Here is a 13,892-nt window from a genome sequence, read left to right on the forward strand (position 1 = left end):
GGAAGGGACAGACCCAGGCACTGAAATCCCAGCTAGCGCGCCGGGTGAGTTGAGAGCGTGTGGGCAAGTCCTGTGGGATCCCCCGGGACCCCCTGAGGTTGGGTTCTGTTGGTGTCCCCAGTTTGCAGAGAAAAATGAGGCTCAGAGGATGAGTTAGCTGTCAAAGGTGGGAGAACCCCAAAGCTGACAGTCGGTCCCCTTCCTCCTGCTGGGCCAGCCTCACAGCTGGGAGTGGGGCGGGGTGGGGACGACACAACAGGATGCAGGGTCTGGGCAGGGGCACAGCTGTTCCTCTGGCTGTGAAGGGTTCACCCTGCCCCACCACCCACCAAGCGGGCAGGACTGGCCAGGCCTCTGTCCTGCCCGAGGCCTGTGCTCCCGGGCCCTACTGGGTCCCGGAAGGTCAAGGGGAGCCTCCAGCAGCTGCATATCCAGCCGGGGAGGGGCCTTGTGAGCAGGTGCCTGGGAGCGGGTTTCGGCTCCCGAGACCCTCTTGCTGGTCCTATTGATTTTACTTGACTTAACCCAACACTCCCCTGGAATTGACCAGCGTTTGCACCAGGCCCCATTACAAGCACCTGGCAAATACCTGCTTTTTAATGCCCCCAGCTGCCCTGGAGGAAGAACCCGGCCCCAGGCCAGGTGGTGGGGGTGGGTGGGTGCCCCCATGTCGGCCACGAGTTCTGAGTGCTGGCTGTGTGCCCCTCGTGTTGTCCCGCCATCTGAGTGGGCACGGCCCTCCCATCTCCAGGTGAGAGCCATTCCGCCCCACCCCAGGAAACGGGCACCTTCTTTCCGGAGGAGAAGCCCCTGGGGGGGCGCCCACTACTCACCAGGGTCGGGCTAGGGGGCCGCGGTCTCGGGCTCACTCTGGGGGAGGCTGGCCAGCACGGCAGAGAGGTCCAGGAGGAACAGCTTCACCTGGGGGTCCCCAGCAAGCCAGTCACACCCCAGCCCGTGTCCCGTGCCCACCCCAAAGCTGCAAGACCAGGGTCGGGTCGGGGTCGGGACCCTCTAAAAGACAGCAATGTTGGTGGTTCCGGGTTTTTTAAGGCCCAGTCGGCCTCCCAAACGATTCCCTAGCAGATGCCTTCGCAGTTGGGTACCACCTGCATTATAATTAAATTCTTACGTTCACCTCCATCAATTTATTTCCCCCCTTTAATTGGATCAGTCATATTTGTTGGCGTCTGGCTTACTCACTTTCTCCATGGGTGGCCCTTCTCTGCTTTGAGCTAATTCACTTACTGACACGGACTTAATGGGCACCCCGGCTCCACGGCCAAGAACCAGTCACCCGGCGGACCTTCCCTTGGGCGCTCCCTTCACATGTTTCACTGAAATCAACGTCTGAGATGGAAACGATTCCAGCAAAGATGGGGAACGTTTGCCCTGACCGGTTTGGCTCAGTGGATAGAGCGTCGGCCTGCGGACTGAAAGGTCCCGGGTTCGATTCCGGTCAAGGGCATGTACCTTGGTTGCGGGCACATCCCCAGTGGGAGGTGTGCAGGAGGCAGCTGATCCATGTTTCCAACTCTCTATCCTTCTCCCTTCCTCTCCGTAAAAAATCAAAATATATTTTAAAAAGAAAAAGATGGGGAACGTTTAAGTCACCCTTTTCTGAAGTAGGAGGAACGAAAAATAGCTACAATGAAAACGAAACTGGCCCTAGCCGATTTGGCTCAGTGGATAGAGCATCGGCCAGCGGACTGAAGGGTCCCAGGTTCGATTCCAGTCAAGGGCACATGCCTGGGTTCCAGGCTCGATCCCCAGTAGGGAGTGTGCAGGAGGCAGCCGATCAGTGATTCTCACCATTGATGTTTCTATCTCTCCCTCTCCCTTCCTCTCTGAAATCAATAAAAATATATATATTTTTAAAAAACCACGAAATTGTTACCGAGTTTGGCCGGTTGCTGTTGCTGACAGGGTGGGTCCTAGGCCCCAGACCAGGGTGTGGAAGGCCTAGCTGCCCCGTGTTGGGATCAGTGTTGGTTGAAAAGGGACCGGCGTCTGCTGTCACTGCATATTGAGCCTCTGTCCCTCCTAGCGTCACCTGGGGGTGGACCTCGGTACCCGAGCCACACCAGGGAGAGCAGTGGCCCACAAAACCCACCCAACGCAGGGCGTGGCACAAAGGTGGGCTCCGGGGCCCCAGTTCTTGCCGTTAGGTTGGAATCCTGGCCATGGGGGGCAGGGGTGGGGTGGGGGGAAGGAGTGCCTCTGTTTCCCCCACTCCTCAAGGGGGTCATGCTCTGGGAACCCCCAGAAACAAGTGTCTCCAGAGTCAGAAGCCCCCTCCTCTGGCTGTAAACCTTGCAAACCTGAAAGCATAGAAAAATGGTGTGTGGTCCACAGTGACACCTGTGAGGCTGCGGTGCAGAGACCACTGCTCCACCCCACCCTCGCCCTCGCCAGGGAAGCAAGGCCTGTCGGATGACTGCAAAGCGAATCTCTCCTGCTGGCGTGGCTCAGCGGTTGAGCATCAACCTCTGAATCAGGAAGTCATGGTTTGATTCCCAGTCAGGGCACATCCCCAGGTTGCTGATCCCCACAGCCGATTAATGATTCTCTCATCATTGATGTTTCTATCTCTCCCTTTCCCTTCCTCTCTGAAAGCAATAAAAAAAAAATTTTTTTTTTAAAGCAAGTCTCAATCTCCTGGCTTTTGTTGATGTCACTTGTTTGACTCTTGGCATAAATGAATGGAGTCGGTCCGTATACACCCTGGCCCTCCCGCATGCGCAGGACACTGAGACCCAAGGGGCCGGACTTCCTTCCGACCACATGGCAGGTGACTGTCAGAACTAACACCAACTGGGGCCCAGGTGGCACAGCCCATATCTGTGGTACCTCTGATCAGAGGGCCAAGGTGGGGTTTCAGGCGTGGGGGTGTGCCGAAGGCTTGGGGGCTGGAGGTGACAACAGGGGCGCTCACCTGCTCCAGCTGCCCCTCCGTGTCCTCGAGGTCCAGGGCAGGCGGCTGCCTCTGATGCTGGCACACCAACTGGAACAGGTTGAGCGCCGCCATCCTCACGCGGCCCAGGAGCAGCGTCTTCTCAGCGGCTGTGTTCTGGATCTGAACCCACTTGGATTCCTGGAGAACGCCCCGCCCGTCCCCATTAAGGTGTGATGGCTGGAGGAGGGCTGGGCCTCAGGCCCAGTATCTCCCCCCCGCGCACCCCCCGCACCCTCGCCCGCCCAGCCACGTACCCGTGAGCGCTCTCGAGGGGAGGAGGGCAGGCGACAGGCGTCCCATGCCCTAAAGTGCTTTCTGATGCCAAACCTGCGCATTAGTTCCGCTGCCCCGCTGCGGTAAGCATCGCCCCATCTGTTCTTATCAACCCTGGCGCTCTACCCCGCGGTGGGAGGCTGGGGTCCCGGCGCCCGCTGGGCCGTACCCAGTGCAGCGTGCGCTCCCGCGCCGCCTCCAGGCGCTCCAGCAACTGCGCGCGCTGCTGGCCCCGCCGGAGCAGCTCGTCCTGCCAGGCGTCCCGCAGCCGCTGCAGCCGCGCGCGCGCCTCCTCCAGCTCCGCCCGCCGCCGGCGCTCCGCGAGCCTCAGCGCGGCCAGCGTGTCCGCGAGGGCATCGAAGCGCGCCACCAGCTCGGGGACCTCCTGGAACTGGAATGGGGCCCGGAGGGGGACTCACCGGGCCTGCAGGCCCTGCCCTCCCCCTGCCACTCGGCTCTCCAGCGCCCCCGCAGCCCACCTGTGAAATGGAGGCATCACCGGCCGCTGCCCCTGAAGGGGAGATGGCTCCACCCCTCCGTTCAGCCATCTAAGCTCACTGCCTGCGACCAATATTCGTTCTGAGCGCCGGGATCTCCCCCCTCCCACGCCTCCCGGGTGTCCTTTCTGAATCTCGGTTTCCCCATCTGTAAAATGGGGCTGACAATAACAGGACCCACTTCACGGGGCCTTGGGGAGAATTCAAGAACAAAGCGTGCCCCTGGCATACAGTTAGTGTTCAGTAAGTGGTGATCCCTGCATACAGTCAGCGCCCCAGGAGTGCACCCTTTTAAAGCCGCCACTGAGGCCACTCCGCGCCGCACGGTGGCTCCGAGCCCCAAACTGCCTGCAGGGCACTCACCTCCGGCAGCCGCCCCAGCACCTGCTCCAGCAGCCGCGCGCCGGGCCCCAGGCGCTCCAGCCGGCGCTGCAGCCGCGCGCGCTCCCGCTGCAGATCGGCGAGCTGGGCCCGGAGCCGCAGCGCCTCGGCCTCCTGGCGGCCCGCGCGGTGTCGCTCCTCCGCCGCCCTCCGCATCCCGCGGCTACGTCGGGCCTCGGCGTCCTGGGGAGGAGGGATGAACCGGAGGCCAGGACGCTCAGGATTGGGCGCCGGCGGAGCGCGCCCCTTCCTCCCCGGCCCAGCATTAATTAGCACGTGCAGCCATGGATTGCAAACAGATGGCCCGCGGGCCAAACGCAGCCAGAATCTGATTTTGGTCCCTCACTCCTCCCCCACGGTTTTTTAAAAGCGTGAATGCATCCGTTTTCCCACCACTCCCTTCGTATTAGTACACCAATTTAAAAAATATATACTATTTTGTATTGATTTCAGAGAGGAAGGGAGCGGGAGAGAGAGATAGAAGCATCCATGATGAGAGAGAATCATTGATTGGCTGCCTCCTGCACGCCCCCTACCGGGGATTGAGACCAATACCAGGCATGTGCCCTGACCAGAAATCAAACCATGACCTCCTGGTTCAGAGGTCGATGCTCAATCACTGAGCCATGCCAGCCAGGCTAGTACACCCATTTTAAAAAATATTTAGCACATAAAAGTTTATTAAACAGTCTATTGATCTTAGACATGGGATATATTAAATTTATAGAATGATTTTTAGAGAATTGACATTAAAATGATGACTCTTATCATCCATGAATTTGGATTTAGCCAACAGGTATTGAAGTCCCCAACTATAAGAGTACACCCGTTTTTAAACATTTCTGTGACATGTCTGGCCCCTAAGGATTGTGACTTTGTGACCCTGTGACCTGCCTCCCCCAGCAGGCCCCACCCACCTGCAAGAACTTGTCAAAGCGGAAAAAGGACCCCTTTAGCTCCTGCTTCTTCTGTTCCAACTGTTCCCGGCGCTGCATCAGGACTGCCATCCTGTTCTGGAACACCTGGCGTGTGAACATGGGTGTCTGTGTGTTTGGGGGTTCAAGTCATCCAGCGCCTTTAAGTTCACACTTAACTCCTCTCCTCTGTGCTCCCTGATCGTGTCCCTGCGCCCCTCCTCAAATCCACCCACAGCTCCCGCCAGCCGCAAGGAAGCCCAGGTGCCCTCCTGCAGCCCTTTCTCCGTGTCCCTGCCCTTTCTCAGGCCTCTTCTCACCCTCCCCGCTCTGACACTCTGTCTTCCGGCCACTTGGCCACCTGTGCTTTGTCCTTGCCTTCCAGTCCTTGTATATGCTGTTTCCTCTTTGTTTCTTCCTTCTCACACTGTCCTCCTTTGATGGATAAGCCAACTTGCCCTTCAGGAATCCCTAAGACACCACTTCCTCCAGGAAGCCCTCCTTGATCACCCTCATGTGGAAATAAGGGCTTTCTCTGGGCTCTTACAGTCCTTCTCAGTGCGTCCCCCTCCTACCAGTCACCAGCTGAACATGGTCTGTGTCCTTCTCTAGACTGTGAGCCCCTGAGGACAGGGACCATGGTGAGACCCCTAGATCTGGGCGAGTGCCCTGCACGTAGGTGCTCAGAGCACATTGATTTGTACCAACAACTGATCTCCTTGGATCCCCACTTGACAGGTGAGGAAACCAGGGCTCAGCGTGGTGACGTGACTTGTCTCAGGCCTGGGAGCTAATAAGTGGGCTCCAGGATTTCCCATTCCCCTGCTCACCACCATTTTTTTTGGTCTGGGGTCCCCACAAGTCTCAGGACTATGGTGGGGGCTCACCTCCCTCTGGGCCTGCAGGCCCCGGTCCACATCCACCAGCTCCTGCCTCTTCTGCAGGAGGCACAGCACCGGCAGGGAGTGGCCGGGATTCCGCTCCGGGATCTTCCTGGAGGGACTCATGGAGGAGGTGGGGGTGAAGGAGGGAAGAGTCAGGGCCCCCATCTCCCCCCTAGTGCCTGAAATGCCCCCATTAGCCACCTACTGGCTGTGGAATTCTTCATTCATTCATTCATTCATTCATTCATTCACAACAAATTGTACTGAGCACCTAGCAAATGCCAGGCACCATCACAGCACTGGGGCCCCTGCTGGGGACAAGACAGATAGAAAGCGGCCCTGTGGGAGCTGGCATCCCGGGGGGAGGGGGCACACACACAGGAGATAAAGCTAACAAATAAGAAGAAGCAATGCCAGGACATGGTAGGTGCCAAGGTGACAAATCCTTCCGTGCGGAGGGAGGTCAAGAAGTCTCTCTGAGGAGGGCCAGAACCTTGGTGAGCGGAAGGGGCGGGAGGGAGGAGCGAGATGGGGGTTACCATCAGAGAAGCTGTGGGGGCCAGAGGGTGGCGAGGGAGGACTTTGGCCTTGACTGTGAGTGAGGTGGGCAGCGGGGAGGCTTCTGAGCAGAGGAGGGGTCCCCCTGGCCGCTGTGGGGGACAAAGACAATAGGAGGGGCAGGAGAGCTGCAGGAGGCCGGTGGCAGGGTGATGGGGTGACAGGTGATGTGGTTCTGACCGGGCGGTTGTAGTGCGGAGGGGAGGAGGGCCCGTTCGGATACAGTTTGAGAGCTGAGCTGATGGGGTGATGAGGGAGGTGAGAGAGGAGACCGTGCCCTGGCCGGTTTGGCTCAGTGTATGGAGCCTTGGCCTGTGGACTAAAGGGTCCTGGGTTTGATTCATGTCAAGGGCACTTGCCCGAGTTGCAGGCTCTATCCCCAGTAGGGGGCGTGCAGGAGGCAGCTGGTCACTGATTCTCTCTCATCATTGATGTTTCTCTCTCCCTCTCTCTCTCTCTCTCTCTCTCCCCCCCCCCCACCCCGGCCCCTTCCCCTCCCTGCGGGCCCAGAAGGAGATGAGCCCCCATTGTAGTCCTTTTATTGAAATCAATACAAATATATTAAAAAAAAATAGAAAGGAGTTCGAGGTGAAGCTGGGACTAAGCTGGGAGGGTGTAGCTGAGGGAAGAAGGCTGAGTGGGGGGGGCGGCCAGGGGAGGTCAGCTCCTTGCTGTGGCCGAGTTGAAACTGGACGCCTGTTAGAGCTCCGGGGAGGGGTCCAGCAGGCAGCCCCCTAGGGTCGGCTGTGTAGGGAGCAGGAGGGTTACACCGACTCCATGCGGCAAGCCTTTCCCAGCGCCGGTTCAGGGGAGACGCTGCCATTTTCAGATTCTGAGACTGCGGTTGGGACCCTCAGCCACTCCACGGAACACAACGCACTCTCCCTTTAAAAATGCAGTTTGCAGGCATAGGGGGCAAAAGTTCATAGAATAATTCCTTCCCACCTGGGTTCAAACCATTTAATCTCAGCTGGATGTCAGCTGGGGTGGGAAGCAAGGGCAGGTTAGAGACCTGGGCTGCTGACCCCCGCTCTGCTCTAACCAGCCCAGGACGTCAGGGAAGTCCCTAGTTCTCTCCGAGCCTCAGTTGTTTTCATCTGTGAAATGGGGCGATGATCTCCCACCGTGAACAGGCTGTGGAAGCCAGGATCCAGGACTTGGGAGGGAATGGGCCACCCACTCACTCTTGCCCTCCTTCCGGCCCTCCCTGCCACCCCGAGACACTCACATCGGCAGCTTGTCTTGCAAGGCCAGTCGGAAATCTCTCTCCCAGGACACGGCCATTCTCCTGGCGATTGCTGGGGCTTTCTTTCCACCTGGAGGGTTTCTGATGGAGGGTGGTGCAACAGCGTGTTCGGTACTCCCAGAAGGCAGCCACCAAGCCGGCCCTGGTTGCCCAGGCAACCATCAACGCAACATTCCATTGCCTGGCTGAGGCCCGGGAAATCCACCCGGGGAGGGAGAGGGCGGGGCTGCTGGGAGGGCAGCAGCCTCTGCCCCTTCCCGGGGCTTTAACTCCCCGTCTAAATTGGGGTGCCAGAGGAGAGGATGTGGGTCCCTTGGCCAAGAATTCACCCCTCTTGGTGACCCATGTCTGGTCAGGCCTCTTCCTGGCTGGGTGGGATGGGACCTCGCTAACGTGGCTCTATGCTCAGATGCCTGCTATTATTGGGCACCCACTGTTGGCCAGGTCGTGGGTGGGGTCACTTACTCCCCTGCAAGGTGCCGAGGGCCTACCATGTTCCAGCCCCTTGAGGGCCCACTTCCTTTGCTGGGGATGGGGCTCCCCGGGCCACGCCTCACGGAGGGAGCCCCGGGCCTGGCTGGGGAGCTAAAGAGGACCAGCTGGAGACCAGCTGGGAAGAGACCCGTGATCTGGACTTGGAGGCTGGGGGTAGGGGAGCAGCTGACGTGGTTTAGGCAATTACTGTGCGTCAGACACAGTGCTAAGTAACTCAGGTAGCCACACATCTAGGAGAACGACTTGTAAAAAACTGGCAGCATCAACTCCTGGCTATGGAGCCATCGGAACTCTCAAAAAGTAATTCAGTGTCGGATTTAATCCGTGAGCAGCACTGCAGAGGTGGTACTAGGGGCAAGTACTCAGTACACCCATGGGTATGCCCTGGCCGGCTTGGCTCAGTGGATAGAGCGCGGGCCTGCGGACTGAAGAATCTCGGGTTCGATTCCGGTCAAGGGCACATGCCTGGGTTGTGGGCTCGATCCCCTCAGTAGGGGGCGTGCAGGAGGCACCTGATCAATGATTCTCTCTCATCATTGATGTTTCTATCTCTCTCTCCCTCTCTCAAATAAGTAAAAATATATTTTTTAAAAAAACCCACACAAACTCACGCATCCTCCCCACTTTAAAATTGTGGAAGTGGCTCTTAGTTAAAAAAAGAAAGAAATGTATTTTCATATTGCAGGTAACACTATTTAAAAACTATAATTATTTATAAATGCCTGTATTGCTTAAAACAACTGCTAAGCATTTTATTGGAGCATATTTTTTAAAATGGAACTAGCCGAAACCGGTTTGGCTCAGTGGATAGAGCGTCGGCTTGCGGACTGAAGGGTCCCGGGTTCGATTCCAGTCAAGGGCATGTGCCTGGGTTGCGGGCACATCCCCAGTGGGGGATGTGCAGGAGGCAGCTGATCGATGTTTCTCTCTCATCGATGTTTCTAACTCTCTATCTCTCTCCCTTCCTCTCTGTAAAAGATCAATAAAATATATTTTAAAAAATAAATAAATAAATAAAATGGAACTAAAATAATGTTATCTTTGAGCAGTTTGCAGTAAATTGTAGACTATCCACATACATTGATGTGACGTGACAAGGTACATGATCTAGATTTTTCCCGATTTAAAAAAAATATTGAGATATAATTGAATAAAGTAAAATTTACTTTTCCCACATACGATTCTGTGAATTTTGGCAAATACATAAATAAAGGCATGTAACCACTACCACAGTCAAGATACAAAACGTTTGCCCCCAAAGTTCTCATGTCCCTTTGTACTCAACCCTTGTCCCCACCCCAGCCCTTAGCCGCCACTGACCTGTTCTCTAGCCCTATAATTTTGCCTTTTTCAGAAAGTCATGAATAGAACCTATATCAGTGGTTCTCAACCTGTGGGTCGCGACCCCTCTGGCGGTCGAACGACCCTTTCACAGGGGTCGCCTAAGACCATCCTGCATATCAGATATTTACATGACGATTCATAACAGTAGCAACATGACAGTTATGAAGTAGCAACGAAAATAATTTTATGGTTGGGTCACAACATGAGGAACTGTATTTAAAGAGCCAGAAGGTTGAGAACCACTGACCTATACCTTGTAGCCTTTCGAGTTTGGTTTCTTTCATTTAGCAATATTCATTCTTTTCTTTTTTAAATATTTTTTTTTTTATTGATTTCAGAGAGGAAGGAAGAGGGAGAGAGAAATAGAAACATCCATGATGAGAGAGAACCATGGATCAGCCGCCTCCTACAAGCCCCCCACTGGGGATCACTGGGGATCAAGCCCACAACCCGGGCATGTGCCCTTGACTGGAATCGAACCTGGGACCTTTTGGTTCACAGGCTGACGCTCTATCCACTGAGCCAAACCAGCTAGGGCTAGCAATATTCATTCTTGATCCATTCATGTTGGTGTGTGAGTCAGCAAGGTACATCCTTTTTCACTGCTGAGTAGAATTTCACGGTATGGTTTGTCCATTCACCTTCCAGTTGGGTTAGTTCTAGTTCTCGGCAATTATGGTATAAAGATAGTATTTCCATGCATTTTTGTGTGTGTGAACATAAGCTTTCGTTGGGTCCTGTGATAAGTGTTCATTCAACTGTATAAAACTCAGTAAACTGGTTTGTAGTGTGCCTTACCGTTTTGATATTCACACGAGCCATGCATGAGAGTTCTGACTGCTCCATCCATAGCTTCGCCAGGCGTTGGTATTGCTAGTTTTAAAAAGAAATATTTTTTAATTGATTTCAGAGAGGGACAGGGATAGAAACATCAGTGATGGAGAGAGAATCATCAACTGGCTGCCTCCTGCACACCCCACACTGGGGATCAAGCCCGCAACTCGGGCATGTGCCCTGACCAAGAATCAAACTGTGACCTCCTGGTTCATAGGTCGACACTTAACCACTGAGCCATGCTGGCTGGGCTGCTAGTTTTTCTTACAAAGTCATTCTGATAGATGTGTAGCGATCTATTGATTCTGAGATCATTGTAGATTCATCTGCTGTTTAAAAAAATTATACAAAGAGGTGCCATACCCCTTCACCCAGTGCCCCCCCGTGGCGACTTCTTGCACAACTATACACTATCACAACCAGGAAATTGGCATTGCGAATCCACTGACCTTACTCAGATTTCATTTGGACAACTGTGTATTCAGTTCTATGCAGTTTTATCTCATTTGGACGCTGGCGATCGCCACAGTCCAGATACAAAACATTCATCTCAAAGGTCCCTCCCGCCCGCCTCCCTAACCCCTGGCACCCATTCATCTGTTCTCTGTGTGGTTTGGTCACATCGGGGAGGTTATATCATTGGAATCACATAGCATGTAACCTTTTGAGAGTGGCTTTTTTTTTTTTTAATATATTTTATTGATTTTTTACAGAGAGGAAGAGAGAGAGATAGAGAGTTAGAAACATTGATGAGAGAGAAACATCGATCAGCCGCCTCCTGCACATCCCCCACCGAAAAAGTGCCCGCAACCCAGGTACATGCCCCCAACCGGAATCGAACCTGAGACCCTTCAGTCCGCAGGCCGACGCTCTATCCACTGAGCCAAACCGGTTTCGGCTTGAGAGTGGCTTTTAAAAATATTTACTTTTATTGATTTCAGAGAGGGAGAGATAGATAGAAACATCAATGATGAGAGAGAATCATGGATTGGCCGCCTCCTGCATGCCCCCTACTGGGAATTGAACCCACAACCCGGGCATGAGACCGGAATCGAACCTGGGACCTTTGGTCCGCAGGCTGACTGTCTATCCACTGAGCCACACCAGCTAGGGTGAGAGTGGCCTTCTTTACTCAGCTGCATCCCCTTGAGAGCCCTGCTCATTGCTACCTGTCTCCATGTTTGTTCTTTCTGATCACGAAGCAGCATTCCACAGCAGGAATGGCCAATGTTTGCTTAACATTCAGGTGGAAGGACATTTGGGTTGTTTCCAGTTCAGGGCTGTGATGAATAAAGCCACTCTGAAGATTCAGGCCCTGAATTTTGTATGAGCCTAAGTTATCGTTTCTCTGGCATAGCAGCCGCCCAAGAGCATAACTGCCGGGTCCTACGGGACATGCCTGCTTAGTTTTAGTTTTGTTTTTATTTTTATTTTTTTAAAAATATATTTTATTGATTTTTCACAGAGAGGAAGGGAGAGGGATAGAGAGTTAGAAACATCGACGCGAGAGAAACATCGACCAGCTGCCTCCTGCACACCCCCTACTGGGGATGTGCCCGCAACCCAGGTACATGCCCTCGGCCGGAATCGAACCTGGGACCCTTCAGGCCGCAGGCCGACGCTCTATCCACTGAGCCAAACCGGTTAGGGCTAGTTTTGTTTTTAAAGAAACTGCCATATTCCTTTCCAGAGCGGCGGTGCCATTTTATATTCCAACCAGCAGTGTGGGAGCGATCTGGTTTTCTGCATCCTCACTGTTACCCCCCCCCCCCCCTTTTTTAGACATGCTGACAGGTGTGTTGTGGTATTGCATTTCTCTAATGGCCAATGGTGATGAACGCCTTCTCAGGTGCTTGTTTGCCATCCGCAATCCTCCTCAGCAAATTATCTGCCCACGACCGTGGCCTGTGCTCTAACTGGATTGTTCTCTTTCCTGCTGTCGAGTGCCGAGATGTCTCCCCGCATATGTCTCCGTGCTCCGGGGGAGCCTCTGTCGGACATGAGCTTCCCCCCAGGCTGGAGCCTCTCTTTTCATCCTCTCCCACGATCTTCGATGAGGTGCAATCTGCCACCGTTTCCTTTATGGATCGTGCTTTTGGTATCAAATCCAAGATGGGATTTGAACTCAGGCCGTCTGGGTGTAGAGTCACCTTCTTAACCACAACACTGCAGATACAGGTGAGCCCTTCTTGGGTCTTTCCTTCCTCAGGCCCATCCCCGCCCCCAAGATGCCATCATCTCGAAGCCAGCATGCATCCTTCCTTTCTTAATGTCTATTGTTTTACGGGTGTATGTTTGCAAATGTTTATTGAGCACCTGCTATGTACCAGATACTATGTGAGGATGCAGCAGCGGATCAGACAAGACCTGTCTTCATGGGGCTTGCAGGCTAATGGGGAGGCCAAGTGAGTCAAATAGTCTTCTAGCCCTAGCTGGGTGGCTCAGTGGAGAGAGGATCAGCCTGCGGACTGAAGGGTCCTAAGTTCGATTCTGGTCAAGGGCACATGCCCAGGTTGCGGGCTCAACCCCGAGTGGGGGGCATGCAGGAGGCAGCTGATCGATGATTCTCATCATTGATGTTTCTATCTCTTTCTCTCTCTTCCTTCCTCTCTGAAATCAATAAAAATATTTAAAAAACAGTCTTGTAAATATGTCATCACACTCTGATAGGGTGAGGGGAGGTCTAGAGTACAAGGAGGGGGCAGGGAGGCCTCCTGAGGAAGTGACATGTCAACCCAGACCTGAAGGAGGAGGAGGGGTGAGAAGAGGAGCGGGGCAGTATTCCAAGTAGAGAAAACAGCATGTGCAAAGGTCCTGAGGCAGGAGGACGGGGCCCTCCTAGAAGAGAGCAAAGGCCTGTGGGTTGGTGTGCAGAATTCAAGGATGATGGGGTAGGTCAGGCCTGGATAGGGCCAAGGAGTGGCCACACCTGTGCTACAAGCGACAGATGAGGGAGTTAGGTGACTCCTCCACGGATATGAAGCTGGGAAGCCATGGACCCTGGCGTTTGTTCATATAGAGATCCCTCCCCCAACCCCGCTCAGGAGCTGTTCACAGCATGGAAGAAAGGAGAGGAGGTCCCCGGGGCCAGCCACTCCACCCCAGGCCTCAGCAGTCCTCTCTGTTAAACGGGGTGCCACTCCCACATCCTGTGGGTGCTCCCCTGCCACACCGGCGAGGCCGAGGTCCCAGCCTCCCACCTGTCTCTGTCCTCATGTCCTGGGGAATGGCTTGGGTGGGGCCGCTGAATGACAGGAGGACACAACTCCTCTGTTGGCCTTGCCCTTGGCCACAAACCCACACGCTCTGGAACTATCCACTCTCCCCACCCCCGCCCCCAAGTCTCAGGCCCTGCTGGCTTCCCCCTTCCTGCTTCTCCATTCCGAGGCCGGGGTGCGTGTGTGTGCAGAGGGGGGGCGGGGAACTTGGGGACTAGGGCTGAGGAAGGAGGAAGCAGGGCGTGGACTGATAGACACCTTGTTTCAGGCCAAGGCAGGAGGGGCAGCCAGC

General features: G+C 54.7%; 1 protein-coding gene across 1 annotated transcript; it reads right to left on the reverse strand.

The window, feature by feature from the left end:
- Window positions 1–809: 809 nt before the first annotated feature.
- On the reverse strand, window positions 810–7,747 carry CFAP73 (cilia and flagella associated protein 73). Its single transcript, XM_059676673.1, has 7 exons — window positions 7,692–7,747; window positions 5,909–6,014; window positions 5,025–5,129; window positions 4,090–4,290; window positions 3,399–3,620; window positions 2,936–3,094; window positions 810–921 (listed from the first exon to the last, which is right to left on the reverse strand). Exons 1-7 carry the CDS (start codon window positions 7,745–7,747, stop codon window positions 844–846), a joined length of 927 nt encoding a protein of 308 aa, XP_059532656.1. The 3' UTR covers window positions 810–843.
- Window positions 7,748–13,892: the final 6,145 nt, after the last annotated feature.

This window comes from Myotis daubentonii, chromosome 19 (genome assembly GCF_963259705.1).
Source record: "Myotis daubentonii chromosome 19, mMyoDau2.1, whole genome shotgun sequence".
Classification (NCBI taxonomy): Eukaryota; Metazoa; Chordata; class Mammalia; order Chiroptera; family Vespertilionidae; genus Myotis; species Myotis daubentonii.